We start from the raw sequence: 18,543 nt of genomic DNA on the forward strand, positions 1-18,543 counted from the left end.
TATAAACAAATCATAATATTTTTCACAAAAATGCTTTAGAGCTCTAATATAAGAGCTCTAATAGCTCTAATGGGAAGGTGGGACCCACCCTGATGTGATGTTTGTGCCTTGTTTTGTTTTGTTTTGTTTTTTTTTTTTTTTTTGCTTTGACACATCACTAGAGCTCAAATTAGAGCTCTAGATTTAGAGCTCTCTAGCATTTCCCTATTTTTCAAAACCTAAATCAAAACATGAACAAAATCATAATGTTTTTCAATCCTTAAATCAAAGCATGAACAACTCATAATATTTTTAAATCCCACAATCAACAAACACATGAACAAATATTAATATTTTTTAAACCCTAAAATCAGAACATGAACATATCTCATAATATTTGTCAAACTTTAAATCAAAATATGTACAAATCAAAATATTTTACAAACACTAGATAAAAAGATAACAATAAGAAACAAAGAATTAGAAAATCAAAACAAGAAAATGAAAAATAGAGAATCAAAATATGAAGTATTAACCAACAAAAAGCTACAAATTATAAATCAAAATATCAAAAATAAAAACCTTAAAATGAATAAAGAGAAATACCTCAATCTCTGGAGAATAAACCTCTTTCAGGGTTGAAGATATAGCTTCGCACATCACAAAGAAACTCACAGATTGAGCTTCGAAGATAGAAAAACAAGGAGAAGTTTTGATTTGTTACATGAGAGAAAGCAAAATAGAAATAGAGAGTTTGGATTGCTTTGCTTTTTTATAATTTGATCTTTTCTTTCTTCATATATTTGTTTTGCCTTTTCAATTTTTCTCCTTGAAAAATGATGGAGCCTTTTTAGCTTTTCTCTTTGAAAAAAGAGTTGACAGAAGTAGCTTTGTGAAATGTGAGAGACAAAAGCAGACTTTGTGAAGTGTGAGAGATAGACATTGTAAACTGTGAAGCATATATGAAACGCTTGGTAGGTGGGTGGGTTAAAAGAGAAAAGCAAAAGACAATTGAAATATCACAAACTAATTAAATCAAGACAGGTGTACATTATTTGTCGGTCGGGTTCATTTCAACGGATGAAAAAATACAAAAACCACTACCGACCGTGAATCCAATAAAAATCAAATAAAATGAACCACAGTTAACCATCTACCTTGTCGAGACCGTCTGTTATGTGTCGGGTCCGGTCGGTTTCGACGGGTTCAGCAGGTAAAGGGTTTCCACAAACAAGCCTAGTTGCTACCCTCGCTATTTATACATGTGCTTAACCCATGAGGCTAATGACACATTGTTAACTTCTGGCACCCTTTATTATTGTTTTTGATAAGCCTTATCTAAGCTTCTAAGGCTTATCCTAAAGCCTATATATTTTTTTTCTTTCGTTGACCTTCATAAAGGCTACATAATATCATATATATATATATATTGGTGATATTAACTTAGTGTTAAAATTAATTAAACATTTGGGGTGTCACATTTCTTCGCTCCTAAATAGAAGTTTGTCCCCAAACTTGACGTACCTTGGTTTTAAAAAATGTGTGGGTATTTGGCTTGCATTTGATTTTTAGTTTCCTATGTTGCTTCATCGACATGATGATTTCTCCATAAGACTTTCACAAGAGGTATAGTCTTGTTTCGGAGCACCTGATCACGACGATCGAGAATCTACATTGGTTGTTCTTCATAAGAGAGATCTTCTTGAACTTCCAGGCTCTTATAATCGACAACATGCTCTTAATTTCGAAGCTACTATCGAAGCATCAAAACGTGAAACACATTGTGGACATTGGACAGTTCAGGTGGCAGTGTAAGGCGATATGCCACAGGGCTAATCCTTTCTAGTATTTCGAATGGCCCGATGTAACGTGGGTTTAACTTTCCTTGCTTTCCAAATTGGATAACCACTCTCATTGGTTAGATCTTTAAGAAAACATGATCTTCTATTTGGAATTCCGATTCTCGTCTTCGTGTATCTACATAGCATTTCTGACGGCTCTGAGCCGTGCGAATTCGCTGTTGGATGAGTTGAATTTTATCGTTCGTTATTTGCACGATTTCAGGGCCTAATAACTTTTTGTCTCCAACTTCCGCCCAATACATTGGTGATCGACACCTCCTTCTATAGAGTGCTTCGTGTGGTGCCATTCCAATGCTTGCTTGGTAGCTGTTGTTATAAGCGAATTCCACTAAAGGTAGGTGCTCATCCCAATTACCCTTGAGGTCTAGCACGTAGATAAGAAACATATCTTCCAAAGTCTGGATTATTCTTTGAGATTGTCCATCAGTTTGCGGGTGATAAGCATTGCTAAACTTCAGTGTTGTTCCTAAAGCTTCTTGCAATTTGTTCCAGAAGTGAGATACGAAGCGGGGGTCTCAGTCAGACACAATTGAAACTGAGGTGCCATGCAATCGAATGATTTCCTTGATGTATAAGGTGGCAAACCTATTGAGAGTGTACGTGACTCTGACTGGTAGAAAATGCGCTGACTTTGTCAATCGGTCTACTATAAGCCATATTGTATCATTCTTCGAGACAGACTGTGGTAGCCCGACCATGAAGTCTATAGTAATGTGCTCCCATTTCTATTCAGGAATAGGGAATGGTTGTAGCGTTCCTGCAAGTCTCTGATGTTCTGCTTTGACACGTTGACAATGCAAACATTTGGAGACGTGGCTTGCTATGTCCCTTTTCATTCGTGTCCACCAGTAGTATTCTTTCAGATCGTGATACATATTAGTATTGCCAAGGTGGACAGCAAACCTCGAGCTATAAGCTTCCACCAATATCTTCTTCTTGAGCTTTGGAATGTCAGGTATGCAAATTCGATTTCAAAATTTTAGTATCTCATTGCTTATAGTGAAGTCAGGATCGGGAGTACTTCTTTACTCATCGTATGTTTTCTTCAGAAATTTATCTTCGTCTTGGTGTGCTTTAATTTCTTCCATCAATGTGGGTTCCACAATTATGTTGGCGAGCAATCCATTGATCTTGTGGGGAACGAGCGTACATGCCAAACTTCTAATGGTCTTTCGACTCAATGTGTTAGCTACTATGTTAGCTTTGCTTGGGTAGTGGTGAATCTCCACATCGTAGTCTTTCATAAATTCTAGATATTTAGTTTCTTATGTGTAAACAAATATTTAAGACTCTTGTGACCTGTGTAGATCTCGCAGGTTACTCCATAGAGACAATGAATCCAAATCTCAAGGGTGAAGATCACCGCAGCTAATTCCAGATTATGGATTGGATAGTTCTTTTCATGAGTCTTTAGTTGAGGTGAGGCATATGTAATGACTTTTCCATTTTGCATGAGAACGCAACCCAAACCATTGTATGAGACATCGCTATAAATTAAGAACCCATCCGTTCCCATAAGAAGTACTAGTATAGGAGATGATACAAGTTTGCTTTTTAACTCTTGGAAGCAACGTTCCTATTTGTCAGTCCATTCAAAAGGTGTGTTCTTCTGAGTTAGCTGGGTCACGGGTGATGCTATCTTCAAGAAATCTTGAATGAAGCGTCGGTAATAGCCGGCTAGACCCAAGAAGCTTTGAATTTAAGACACGTTAGTAGGTGTAGCTGGCTTTTCGTGCTCATCGGAGGGGTTTAGTCTCCTTGGATACGATAGCTCTACAATTCGGACTCCTGTGGTTCTGAATCTGGTTTCACAAGTTTAATGTGAAACAGAAAAACACAATTGAGAGTCTAAATCTGGAAATTCTTAGAAAATCCACTTATTATTAGAGATGCCAGAAATGGACTGCATTACCAGATTTCAGAGTCGCTACCTAAATATTTTTAAAAAATTTAGGAAACTCGTGATTTGTGCCAAAGACCACTTATCGGTCGAAACCAAAGTGTCTCAGCTCGGGAACTTAGATATAAGAGGGGAAGGTCATGAATTGAGCACCTCACTCACCCGATCAAAGATCGGCCTGTACTAATCATGATGTGATTTTTATGTACATTATATACTTCTATTCTGATTATGAATATGCTAACATTACTATGTGAGGCACATAAGTATAGACTATTTCATCTACTTTGGATTGTTTTGATTATATGTTTGTTTGAAAAGAGTTTTGAACATGCTGTAGACGTCCTCGAACGTCCCGGGAGGGAAATCTCGTCCCGTTTTGTTCATTGGGCTCGCTACAGTTCAGGACTCAATGTCACAGTCCTGTATCTAAGCTCGCAGAGTGCAATGCAAGACCGATGAAATCATCAAAGAGTCCAAATTTGGCAAATTGTTCTTGAAAACAGATTTTTTGAAAGAAGTGCCAAACATGGACTGCTTTGCCAGATACAGAGTCGCCACCTAAATATTTTATTTTGGGAAATTTAGGAAACCCTGACTCGTTGCCTAAGGCCACGTGTCCGTCATCACCAAAGTTGCCTCGGCTCGGGAACTTGGGTACGATTGGGGAAGGTCACTTCGTGAGCACCCTCGCTCGCCCGATCAAAGATCGGCCTCTACTAACCATGACATCTAGTTTTGAAAACATTATGCATTCCTATTCCGATTAATTAGCTAGAATTACTATGTGATGCGCACAGCAAAACAAGTATAGACGAGATCGCCTAATTTGGAACAAAGCATTGCATATCCGTTTGTTTGGAAATGTTTGAAGTTTGCTACTCGCAAGTAGGCTAAAATGCGGATTTCAATGAATTATCCCAATTCAAGTAATCCAACCTTCACCCACAGGCATTCAGGCAGGTATATCACATAAGTATATAGCCACATGGTAAGCATGCTGTCATGTTAACATTCACACTCATGCGAGATGCTAAAACATAAAGATTCATAGCCACATGGTAAGCATGCTGTCATGTTAACATTCACACTCATGCGAGATGCTAAAACATAAAGATTCACATTGTATTCCAAGCCAAAACAGAGAACTCGTTAGCAATCATGCATAATCCAAGTCCATGTTAAGTGCCTAATGTATCACATACAGAATGCAGTCTAGAATAGGCTCAGCTAATCCTAGGGCGGCATGTGAAATGCAATAGATAACACGTATTCAAGTTAGATTTGAAATACTATGCAGTTAGTATGGTGCACCGAACCCGGTGCATACAATACAGATGAATAATGCAAACATGCAAGCATAAGTATGCTAATTGAAATATGCCCTAAATCTAACCATTATAAGCGGTTAAATAAAAGGGAGAAAGAAATGGGGTTAGAAGACATGCACACACGCACCCACACTTATTACAAATTTGCCCTCACTCGGAGGGTCCGAATAAATAATACAAGCCGCCTAATTAACTAGCTAACAAGCTAATTAATTATTACAGAACCAAATTGAATAATTAGCTACAACTAATTATTACACAACTTAATTAATTAACGAATCAATTAACTAATTAATGAATGACAACAAGCAGGTAGGGAAAGCAGTAAACGGTGCTATTCCAGCTCTGTTTGAAGAAGGGAGGCATGCATGCTCGCTTCGGTTCTTCGCCTCGAAACGCCTTCCGGTTGCTCTTTAGAGGCTCTGTTTGCAGGGTGTCTTCCAGTATTTGTTGCTGTAACTTACCAAAACATTGCAGGGGAAGTCACCAGTGGCCTGCCGGCCATAGAAGGATCACTGCCGACCAAAGGTGGTCCATTGCCGGCCAAGGGTGGCACACTGCCGGCCATCAGTGGCAAGCTGCCGGCCACTGGTATGCTGTGACACCAAACTGCAATGAAGCACAAAATAGAGAAAATGGAGGGTTTCCCAAGGATATGTACGCACTGTGGCACTCCAAATCACCTCAAGACATCAAGGGAGAGGCCTAGTCAGATCCACGACCATCAATCATGCATCCCGATGCATGATGGCCAAAGATCCAACTTTTGCCATGAAAATGAATGCACAAATAAAGCAAGTAAAGCCTAGAACTCTATCATGAATCATCAAGAGCTTCGGCGACCGAGAATTGAGACACGTTCCATCACTTGAAGTACGAAACGTCCCTCGTTTCTCGTGCTCGGATTAACACTTAATCCAAGCAATGCAACACATAAGCATAGCAAACATGCAACATGACCTAAATGTGCAAACAAGCAACTAAACCAAGCATGCAACAAGCATATAAGCATGATGTGAGGTGATGACCTTGGACAACATGACAAAATGCAACATGAACATGTGAGCATGCAAGGTATGCAAAACTTAAACAAGTATGCGACAACATATGAAATGAAACAAGCATATGACAACATGGTAAGATGGGCTTATACTAAAGATGGACGGCTCTCAACTAGGTCCAAATCAGTAGCCAAAGCGATGAATTAAGCCACACAACACACTCAAGCATGCGAAATGCGAAAGGTTCATCAAAGGGGCCTAAAAGGGCAACTCTCAAAAGTGCCTAAGAAGTGACAAATGTGCAATCATAGCAACACTATATGCACTGAAATGAGATGATAAATGATGCCAAATCATTTAAATAGCTCAAGGATAGCATGCGCGAATCACCGAAACACGAAGCTTTCAAGGCCAATTACACTACAGCTATACGAAGCATGAAGGATATGGCAAGGGCAACTGTAGACGTCCCCGAACGCCCCGGGAGGGTTAGTCCCGTTCTGTTCATTTGGGGTCACTACAGCTCGGACTCGACTTTTGTAGTCATGGTTCTAAGTCTGAACCAAAGAGTCCAAATCCGGCAAATCGTTTTGAGAAAACAGATTTTTGAAAGAAGTGCCAAACATGGACTGCTTTGCCAGATACAGAGTCGCCACCTAAATATTTTATTTTGGGAAATTTAGGAAACCCTGACTCGGTGCCAAGAGGCCACGTGCCCGTTATCACCAAAGTTGCCTCGGCTCGGGAACTTGGGTACGATTGGGGAAGGTCACTTCGTGAGCACCCCCGCTCGCCCGGTCATAGACCGGCCTCTACTAACCATGATATCTAGTTTTGAAAACATTGTGAGTTCTTATTCCGGTTTATTAGCCTAGGTTACTATGTGATGCGCACAGCATACAAATATAGACTGAGTCGCCTGAATTGGAACAAAACATTTCATGTTTGTTTTTGAAAGAGGTTTTGCTACCCGCAGGTAGGCTTAAAATACAGATTTTGCCACCCTCGGGTGGGCTTAGAAAAGATGGTTTTGCCACTATCTAGTGGGCTTAAAACTCACAGTCAATGATTTGTTCCAATTTAAACAACCCAACCTTCACCCACAGGCATTCAGGCAGTTATATCACACAAGCAAATAGCCTCATGGTAAGCATGCTATCATGGCATTCACTCACACGCATGCAAGGATGCTAAAGCATAAAGCTCACCGGGTACTCCAAGCCAAAAAAAGAGACTACATTAGAAATCATGCATGACCCTAAGTATACAGAAATGCCTAATGCAACACATGCAAAAATGCAAACTATAGCAGGCTCGGCTATTCTAAGATGGCATATGAAATGCTACAACTATCATGTATTCAATTTGGAATCGAAAGTACAATGTAGTTAGTATGATGCGCCGAGCCCGGTGCATGCAAAACAGATGAATGAATGCAAACATGCTATCATACTGTATGCTAATTGAAATATGCCCTAATCTAACCATCATAAGCAGGTAAATAAAAGGGAGAAAGACGTGGGGTTGGAAGACATACATCACACTCACGCACACTTATTACAGTTGTGCCCTCACTCGGAGGGTCCGAATAAATAATACAGTCCCGAATAAAAGAATATTACAGTCCAAAAATATTACAAAATCCTAATTAATTAATGAATTAACTAAGAAAACAAGTAAAACTGGCGTGCAAGCCAGGGACTGCCTTGCTTCTGATGGATGATGCATGTCCGAATTGTCTTGCGCGGAAATCCACCGGAATGCCCCGATTAGCCTCTGTCTACACCTGTTCTTGAAATGCGTGCCGAGCCCCAAAAAGTTACTGATTCTTCGTTTTGCTGCAACAGAGAGCAGGAAAGGGGCATAGCAATGTATTTGCACAGATATATGCATGTCTCGATCCTCGTGCCACCAATCACGCATACCGAGACATGATGGCCGAGGAGTCGAAATGCACAACTCAATATAGGATGAATGCACATGAAACTACAGCTAAAACCTAACTCCATCATGGATAATCTGGAGTGTCGGTGACTGGGGAATTGAGACACATTCCGTCACTCGGAGTACGAAATGTACCTCGTTTCCCGTGCCCGGGCTAACTCCTATCCCGGATACGATGCGATATGCATGACATGCATGAAATGCAACTAAGATACAATCCTAACATACACAATGCTATGGAAATGACATGCCTCGAAATACGTGCACACGGGCACGCAAACTGAGAAAATGACAGAATGTAATCTAAGATACAACCTAGTATGTACTATGCTATGAAAATAAGATGCCTCGAAATGCGTGCACACGGGCACGCAAACTGAGATGCCTCGAAATGCGTGCACACGGGAACGCAAACCGAGAAGATGACAGAATGCAATGAAAATGAGACGCCTTGAAATGCGTGAACATGGGCACGCAAACCGAAGCGATGGCAAAATGCTATGTAATGAGGTGCCTCGAAATGCGTGCACACGGGCACGCAAACCGAAGCGATGGCAAAATATTATGTAATGAAAATGAGATGCCTCAAAATGCGTGCACATGGGCACGCAAACCGAGGCGATGGCAAAATGCTATGTAATGAAAATGAGATGTCCCGAAATGCGTGCACACGAGCACGCAAATCGAGGCGATGACGGAATGCGATGAAAGGACATGAACACATGATATGGGCTTATACCAACATGAGTGAGCCTGAGCCACACTCACATAGGATGTCGGTGGATAAAAATGAGGTGCCTCGAAATGCGTGCACACGGGCACGCAAATCGAGGCAACGACAAAATGCGATGTAAACGATATGGAAATGATATGGACATATACCAACATGAGTGAGCCTCAGCCACACTCACATAGGATGCCGGTGGATAAAAATGAGGTGCCTCGAAATGCGTGCACACAGGCACGCAAACCGAGGCGATGACGAAATGCGATGTAATGACATGAAAACATGATATGGGCTTATACCAACATGAGTGAGCCTCAGCCACACTCACATAGGATGCCGGTGGATAAAAATGAGGTGCCTCGAAATGCGTGCACACGGGCACGCAAACCGAGGCGATGACGGAATGCGATGAAATGACATGAAAACATGATATGGACTTATACCAACATGAGTGAGCCTCAGCCACACTCACATAGGATGTCGGTGGATAAAAATGAGGTGCCTCGAAATGTGTGCACACGGGCACGCAAACCGAGGCAATGACGAAATGCGATGTAATGACATGAAAACATGATATGGACTTATACCAACATGAGTGAGCCTCAGCCATACTCACATAGGATGCCGGCGGATAAAAATGAAGTGCCTCGAAATGCGATGAAATGACATGGAAACATGATATGGACTTATACCAACATGAGTGAGCCTCAGCCACACTCACATAGGATGCCGTCGGATAAAAATGAAGTGCCTCGAAGTGCGTGCCCACGGGCACGCAAACCGAGGCAATGACGGAATGCGATGAAATGAGATGCCTTGAAATACGTGCACACGGGCACGCAAACCGAGGCGATGACGGAATGCTATGAAAATGAGATGCCTCAAAATTCGTGCATATGGGCACGCAAACCGAGGCAATGATAGAATGCTATGAAAATGAGGTGCCTCGAAATGCGTGCACATGGGCACACAAACCGAGGCAATGATAGAATGCTATGAAAATGAGGTGCCTCGAAATACGTGCACACAGGCACGCAAATCGAGGCAATGATATACGTCTCGAAATACGTGCACTCGGGGCACGCAAACCGAGGCGATGATATGTGTCTTTAAATACGTGTACGCAGGCACGCAAACCGAGGCGATGATATGTGTCTCTAAATACGTGCACGCGGGCACGCAAACCGAGGCGATGATATGTGTCTCGAAATACGTGCATGCGGGCACGCAAATCGAGGCGATGATATGTGTCTCGAAATACGTGCACGCGGGCACGCAAATCGAGGCGATGATATGATAGAATGATATAGAAATGACAAATGGGCTTATACCAACATGAGTGAGCCTCAGCCACACTCACATCGGATGCCGGCGGATAAAAATGGAGTGCCTCGAAATGCGTGCACACGGGCACGCAAACCGAGGCCATGATAAAATGTAATGAAATGACATAGAAACATGATATGGGCTTATACCAACATGAGTGAGCCTCAGCCACACTCACATAGGATGCCGGCGGATAAAAATGGAGTGCCTCGAAATGCGTGCTCACGGGCACGCAAACCGAGGCAATGATAAAATGTGATGAAATGACATGGAAATGACAAATGGGTTTACACCAACATGAGTGAGCCTCAGCCACACTCACATAGGATGCCGGCGGAAAAAAATGGAGTGCCTCGAAATGCGTGCACACGGGCACGCAAACCGAGGCCATGATAAAATGTAATGCAACATGGCAAAAATGATATGCAAGCATGCTAATGGAATTTCAGCAACAAAACAAGGGGAAAACAGCCCCGGGATGAGGCGAAATGACATGAAATGCAAGGAAATGTCCCGAAATGCAACATTAGGCACCCGAAATGACCTATAGCTATGCCAAACATGCACAATATGGACATGCAATGCAAAGACAGAAGCTAGACAGTCCCAAAAGATGCACTTTCACAGTTATAAACATGGCCAAACAGCAAGCGTAGGTAAGGGAAAAATGGTATGCAAGAATAGGGGCCAAAAGAGGGGTAATGAAGCAAGTGATATAAGAAAAACCCAAACTGAAATATTTCCTTCTAAAACATTGAAGAGGGACCAAAAATATGAACATTTGCAGTATATGGCAGACCTCAAATCAGTGTACAAGCATGGTAGAAATGTGATACAAAATTAGGCTCAAAAGTGGCTACAACATGAAGTATACAAAATAATCACCAAATAGCCAAAGACCCTTAACAAAACATGTAGAATGGACCAAAATAAGAACTTTTCTAGGACTGTAAAATGGTCAAAAACAAAAGCATGATAGGCTAACTAAACATGCAAGATTGGGGAATAAAAGGGGGATATAACATGAAGTGACCTATGGAGACCCCAAACCATGAAAAGACCTAAATGAAAAATGAATTATGGACTAAAATAAGAACTTTTTCAGAACTGTAAAATGGCCAAAAACAAAAGCATGGTAGGCTGCCATTGCATGCAAGAATGGGGAAGAAAAGAAGAGTATAAAGGTAGGTATAACATGGAAACCCCAAATGGTGTTGAGCCCTTCTTCAATGTTGAAGAGGGGCTCAAAATAAGCCTAATATCAGTTTACCACATGCTCGAAAATAAATTTCTCATGGACCAAAAATAGCATGCAAAACTATGACATACAAGAGGGTCAATGAAGCAAGTGTATTATGGAGGGCTCAAATAGGGTTGAGCCCTTAATGAAAAGTGAAGATGAGCTCAAAATATGGCCCTTTTCAGTTAGGGCCGGAGCTTGAAACCAAATAGAAGTGGGGCTTAGAAATGGATCAAGAAAAAGGGTCAAAAGGGTAAAAGTGTTACTTACCCTTGAAGATTCAAACTTTTGTTGCTTCTTGGATGGATTTGCAGCTTCTTTAGCCTTCAAGAATCCTTCCTTGTTGCTGGGAATGAGATGGTGGTGGTAGAGCTTGGTGGTGTAGAAGGAATGATGGTTAGGGGACTTAGGGTTTTTTCAAGAATTGAGAAGGAAGAAGATAGAGTTGGCTATGGAAGCTTGAAGGAGAGTTTTTCTAACCCCAACAAAGAACAAGGTTTGCTTGCTATATAGGCCAAAGAAGGGGTGTTAAGGTGGGGGAAAAGGAGGGTAAAACTCCCCCACAAAATATCCCCCGGATACAGATAATATCTGGGGGATATTGCCCCACAGCTGTAAAGTGCACAGTGCAAGGAAGCAGGCCGACCCATTACTTTTGTTGGAGGTGGCCGGCCGGCCACACCCCTTAGCCGGCCGGCTAGGGGTCAAAAGGGTCAATGTGATTTTCTGGCCGGCCAGCTACTGGAGAGGTACCCCTATGTGTGTGCAACACAACCATGTGGTTAAAATTCTAAGAAAGTGGGTCTAAGGGGTTCAACATTGGCTCGGAAAGAGGGGGTCAAAAGGGTCAAGTTGACTTACTGGCCGGCCATGAACTTTTAGGGGCCTCCCAGGTGTGTACATCACAGATATGTGGTTCAAAGTTCAAGAAAAGGGGTCCAAGGGGTTCAACATTAGCCCGGAAGAAAGGGGTCAAAAGGGTCAGGTAACCTTAATGGCCGGCCACCAACTTTTAGTGGCCTCCCAAGTGTGTAGATCACAGATATGTGGTTGAAAGTTGGCAACACTAGCTCCAAGGTATTCAACATTAGCCCGGAAGTGCGAAAAACGGGCGCCGGGAGGCTCCGGAAGAGAGATAACTGGTTGCTGCAACAATTGCTGGCCTCCCACCCTTCAGTGACCTTCCTAGTGATAAAACAGAGGTACCTGCCAAAAATGAACGAAAATCGTTGCAAAACGAATGTTCCGGGGCCAAAACACGTAGTTCGGGGTCCCGAAAATGGGCTGTTAAGCACCGAAAATGGCATTCGACCTCGAAGTGGGTTTCTGAGCCCCCAGTGTCCCTCAAAAGGGAGCAAATGGGAAGTACGCCAAAAACCGGAGCAAACGGAGATGGTTAGGCGGTCCCGAACCGAGGCACACGGCCTGACGGCCCCGAAAATCGGAAACCGGACTCCGAAATGGGCAAAATGGCCTACGGCCACCAAATGTAGCCTACGGACATTGAGAGATGGTCTACGGGACCTCTCCCTTCCCTCGGAAAAAGAAACAGAGAAAACCGAGTCTGGTTCGCAAACCGAGACAAGGCACAGAAGAGGGTTCGGAAGTCCGGAGGCAGGGCTCACGGCCGCAACTCTGAAACTTCTGAACGAGCACATTATGCAACATCACCAAGCGCTCAATCGGTGACATCTGAGTCTTAAGGTCGGTCAAAAATGGGGTGTCTACAGTTGCCCCTCTTTGACAGAACTCAGAAGTCATAAGAAATGACGGGAGTGAATGTCAAAGCCCAGAGACGACCCATTTTTGACAAGGCCGAAGACTTAGACAAACATACGGGATAAACAGAGATGTGCCCGCAGGCATGCCCGCAGGCAGGGGGCAAAATGCAAGTGATATGCAAGAAGCCGAAGGTAACCTAATGATCGTGCAGATACAGCATGCTGTAATGAAGCAAATATTCGCAAATAGATGCAACAGTTTTAAGCAAGAATGCAAAGCAACAACTACATTTCATGCAGTTAAGAATGCGGAGGATTATCCAATCCCCGCCACGTCTCACACGGAAAAGATACGATACCTGCGCGATTCGTCTGGTCGCACCAGCCTCAATTGAACCGTACATACAATATCGTGCCTGCAAAAGAGAGAAATTGCAACAAGTACAATATGCTACCATCATATATTTAACGTGATTCCGAAAGTTCGACACACGCAGTGCCGGTGGGTGAATGCATCGCAATGCAAAAGTAGAACATGCGTGACAACGTATGCTCAAACATAGAAGTATACCAATATCAAGAAACGTGCATGACAGGGCAAGTATGCTCATGAGAATGCAAGATAATGTGCATGAAAGTATGAAATGAGCATGAATCAGGGTGCCATTTGTCATGAATCAACGAGTACGGAAATGCGCGTTTCGGCGAAGACAACTCGATCACGGCCTCCGATCCGCTTCCTTGAAAGGTTACAATTCATTCAAAAAGGATACACTTTGATTTCGATGAATGATGATGAGACACATGTCAGAACTTGAAGCCGAAGTCCCAGCGGATCATTTCGTGACCGGAAGTGTACTTTTCTTGAGCTTTTTCAGGTCCCGGGAACTCCAATCTTCCTCAAAATTTGCAGAGAGCTAGGTGAGCATGTGGGGAGCATGGCCGGCCGTTCATCTTCCCAAGGGGGGGTGTCCAACTGTTTTCCGTTAAAGCTAATGGCTGGCCAGCCATTTCTGCAAAAAGCAGATGGCTGGCCAGCTAGAAAAGGGGCCGGCCGGCCATGGCCTTTTTCCGGGGGCATTTCGGTCTTTTTCCCCCCTTTTTGATGCTCTTGCAATCCAAGGCCTTGAGGCTTATAAAAGACAGCCGAGCCCCCCTCATTTTCTTGCCTCTTTCAACACTTTTCTCTCCAGATCTGAGTTTCACGCGCATTTTCCAACGCCCCGCGCAAATTGTCTTCGCAAAAACACTCAGTTTTAAGCACTTTGGAGCGATTAAATTCCGGCTTCGGAGCTTCTTTTTGCATTTTCGCCACTTGAGGTAAGTTTGTCTCAATATTTGGAATATTTTCCCGGGAGTTGACTTTTGTTGACTTTTTATTTCCCGAGAGTTGACTTTTGTTGACTTTTTTCATTTTTCGCTCATTTTGCTCATTTTTGCTTCCCTTTGCAGATTCTTTGGAAATGGCGGGTACTTCTTCCCACGGCGGAGGTTTTCCAGGTGCCGGAGATGATTTCGATCCCATGACTCTACCTCCGAGGACCCGACCTTTCATTCCCGGGAGGTACCGTCCACCAGCACACGTCCTTCCGCGCGCTGTCTTTCGTCATTTTACTAGCTTTGACGAGCGAGCACCCGTGGATCTGCTTCTCAGAGAGCCGGAGCAGCATCTCTCTCACGAGGCCTGAGAGGTATTTGCCTCATCTTCTGTATTTTACATTTCACACCCTTGCCATGCTTGAATATGCAGTTTAGCTTATGACATAGTACTTTGCTTACATCTTGAACATGTAATTTCAACATTGAATTTCTGAACACTCGGCTCACTAATTAATTGCGAACACACAACCCACATTAGAACACACGGCTCAAACACTGATTTGTCGAACACACAGCCCGAATTCGAAAGTGAACACACAGCCCACTCTTTAAATTTTCTGAACACGCAGCCCAGGTAGATAGTGAACACGCAGCCCACAATTTAACTGAAAGTTGAACACGCAGCCCAAACTTCAAATTTTCTGAACACGCAGCCCAGGTAGATAGTGAACACGCAGCCCACATTTTAACTGAAAGTTGAACACGCAGCCCAAACTTCAAATTTTCTGAACACGCAGCCCAGGTAGATAGTGAACACGCAGCCCACAATTTAACTGAAAGTTGAACACGCAGCCCAGGTAGATAGTGAACACGCAGCCCACAATTTAACTGAAAGTTGAACACGCAGCCCAAAATTCAAATTTTCTGAACACGCAGCCCAGGTAGATAGTGAACACGCAGCCCACAATTTAACTGAAACTTGAACACGCAGCCCAAATTTCAAATTTTTTGAACACGCAGCCCAGGTAGATAGTGAACACGCAGCCCACAATTTAACTGAAAGTTGAACACGCAGCCCAGATTTCAAATTTTCTGAACACGCAGCCTAGGTAGATAGTGAACACGCAGCCCACAATTTAACTGAAAGTTGAACACGCAGCCCATATTTCAAATTTTTTGAACACGCAGCCCAAGTAGATAGTGAACACGCAGCCCACAATTTAACTGAAAGTTGAACACGCAGCCCAAAATTCAAATTTTCTGAACACGCAGCCCAGGTAGATAGTGAACACGCAGCCCACAATTTAACTGAAAGTTGAACACGCAGCCTAAATTTCAAATTTTCTGAACACGCAGCCCAGGTAGATAGTGAACACGCAGCCCACAATTTAACTGAAAGTTGAACACGCAGCCCAAATTTCAAATTTTCTGAACACGCAGCCCACAATTTAACTGAAAGTTGAACACGCAGCCCAAATTTCAAATTTTCTGAACACGCAGCCCAAATTTCAAATTTTCTGAACACGCAGCCCAGGTAGATAGTGAACACGCAGCCCACAATTTAACTGAAAGTTGAACACGCAGCCCAAATTTCAAATTTTCTGAACACGCAGCCCAAATTTCAAATTTTCTGAACACGCAGCCCAGGTAGATAGTGAACACGCAGCCCACAATTTAACTGAAAGTTGAACACGCAGCCCAAATTTCAAATTTTCTGAACACGCAGCCCAGGTAGATTTTGCAAGTAGCTTATTTCACTTCATCGGCATACAGCCCACTTCATTCGATTGGCACACAGCCCATTTCATCTCATTGGCACACAGCCCTTTTCATTTCATTGGCACACAGCCCATTTCATTTCATTATTGACACATGTATTCATTCTGAATGCAGGGTGGTTCCCGCAGTGTGCGGGGGTATGGTTCCACTGCCGCGAGGGATTGGTACGATGAGCTCCCGGAGGGCGTCAGAGACTTGGTAGATTTGGCGGGGTTCGGCCCCTTCTGTGTCGGGTTGTCACGTTGTCCTGCCAGGAGGACGCTGATGGCAGCCTTGGTAGAGAGATGGTGGGACACCACCAATTCCTTTCATTTCTCTGCTACCGGGGACATGACCATGACCCCTTTTGACTTTGCTGTATTGACCGGCCTTGACGTCGGAGGTTGGTCTATCCCCTACGATGAGGACATGGGCGAGTGGGAGGCCGCCTGGATGTATCTGTTGGGGGCTCGCCCACCTGTTGACAGGGTCTCAGGGAGAGTCCGATACACTTGGTTCTCTTCCCATTTTCGGCGGGCGGAGATGGTGCCCGAGACTCCCGAGGAGACAGAGCAGTATGCCCGTGGTTTCCTTATGTTCCTCTTCGGGACTACCCTGTTCGCCGACAGAGGGAACACAATTGGGCTATACCTGCTGAGCGCTCTGGTTGACCTATCACAGGTCCATCGTTATGACTGGGGTGGCGCCGGCCTGGCTACCCTTTACTTTTATATGAGCGCGACCTCCCGCGGGCGGGGCGATTTGCTAGGCGGCTACTGGAGAGCCTGGGAGGTACTTTCTGTCCCCTTGATTTACATTTCTGCTTCTCATTACTTGTACATTGCACACACAGCGCACTTTTACAGTCTGTATTTTGCTCTCAGCATTTCGTACTTACATTCTGCATTGCTTTTCTCAGCTATGGGTTTATGTATACTTCCCATCATTAGCCCCAGAGCTGGAGGTGGTAGGGATTCCCGTGACCCCATATTCATTGATATTCGAGGGCCCGCACCGGCCGAGACCTCGAGAGACCCTCCTTCGCCTGCGACAGTACTTCGACACTGTGCGACATTCAGAGGTACCTCAGAACTTTCAGTTCTTTTCATTTTCATCCTTGATTTGCCCTGTATATTCTCAATTTCTGATTGGTTTATGCATTTATTATCCGCAGATTACATGGCAGCCCTGGGTGTCCCTAGGTGATGGTCTCCGACTTCAGTATACCGGAGCATCGGACATCTCCCAGTATAGGGTCCTGCTTGAAGGGCCGGTTGGCAGGGTATGGTTCCTGGGGGAGCGCTTTCTGCGCTAGGTATGGGGGTATCTTTCTCAGGATGTTCCCGCAGTACCTCCAGCCAGTATGCGGACTGCTGACAGGCTCTCTTACTCAGAGGTAGTCGGCGCCATGCTGGGCACTGATGCTTTACTGCATGTTGAGGAGGGGGACTACGCCACCTACCGTCACATATACTTGATGCCTCCATTGACGGAAGCTCGTATCCCGATGATGAGGCCTGCCGGTATGTCATCCTCGGGCCAGGCTCGGGCTCGGGCTGTAGACGCCCCTTCTACTAGCAGGGCCGGTACATCTAGAGGTGGGAGTAGACCGGTTCCTCCGGCTCCGTCGGTTCATCCTCATCCTGGATGGCCAGATATGCCTACTGAGTTGATGGCGTGGCAGTATGGGGCTAGCTTTCCGACTCCGATTCCACTAGAGCCTCCGATGCCCAGTGATCGATACGCCATTGATCCGGACTCACCGCCGGTATGCTCCACTTTTCCATTCATCATTCAGATGTTTAGGCACTCTTTTGTTTACTGATGATTATGAGCTCATTTTTGCAGCCATCGCGAGGGTACATGGAGGAGGTGGTTGGACTGGTGGCCACACTCGAAGGTATGGTCCTATGCAGGGAGGCACAGTTGTCTGTCGCGGGCATTCAGGTACCCTTCAGTTTTCTGGCATTTATCATACTTCTGATGACATGCTGATTTCTACTGCATCGATAGACTATTTGTGTAGAGCACATCTGACACACACCCCACTTGTACACTGTATTTACATGCACCCACTTCATGTAGCCTTTGCTTGTATCTGCATCTGATGTATATATTTGGACTGATGTATTTGAATTGAACTCTTTGCTTTCAGATGCCTTCATGGTCCAGTCAGCCGCAGGCCAGGCCACCTGGGCCTCCTTGGGGAGCTGGGCCATCTGGGCCTTTTCAGGAGGCGGGGCTATCCCGAGGAGCTGGGCCATCTAGGCCTTTTCGAGGAGCTCGAGGGGGGCCTGTCCGCAGACGCAGGGCTCACGTTGTGGAGGCGGAGCCTGAGGAGGAGGAGGAGGAGGAGGCCACAGATCGTCAGTCCGAGACGTCTGCCGGGGAGGAGGAGGAGGAGGGGAATCCTGAGGATGACGACGCTAACTCA

At 44.4% G+C, this 18,543-nt stretch overlaps 1 protein-coding gene across 1 annotated transcript; it reads left to right on the forward strand.

Moving 5' to 3' along the window:
• Nucleotides 1-17,423: 17,423 nt before the first annotated feature.
• On the forward strand, nt 17,424-18,175 carry LOC145794651 (uncharacterized). Its single transcript, XM_082877058.1, has 2 exons — nt 17,424-17,877; nt 17,958-18,175. Exons 1-2 carry the CDS (start codon nt 17,473-17,475, stop codon nt 18,102-18,104), a joined length of 552 nt encoding a protein of 183 aa, XP_082733184.1. The 5' UTR covers nt 17,424-17,472; the 3' UTR covers nt 18,105-18,175.
• The last annotated feature ends 368 nt before the right edge of the window (nt 18,176-18,543 follow it).

Source organism: Camellia sinensis, chromosome 7, assembly GCF_055761805.1.
Source record: "Camellia sinensis isolate YWXY chromosome 7, ASM5576180v1, whole genome shotgun sequence".
Taxonomy (NCBI): Eukaryota; Viridiplantae; Streptophyta; class Magnoliopsida; order Ericales; family Theaceae; genus Camellia; species Camellia sinensis.

Excerpts from the sequence above, each read along its gene's own strand:
- LOC145794651 (XM_082877058.1), top strand. The coding sequence starts at position 17,473 with ATGCGGACTGCTGACAGGCTCTCTTACTCAGAGGTAGTCGGCGCCATG. Across the intron at positions 17,878-17,957 it reads TTGATCCGGACTCACCGCCG|CCATCGCGAGGGTACATGGA; the intron begins GTATGCTCCACT and ends TCATTTTTGCAG.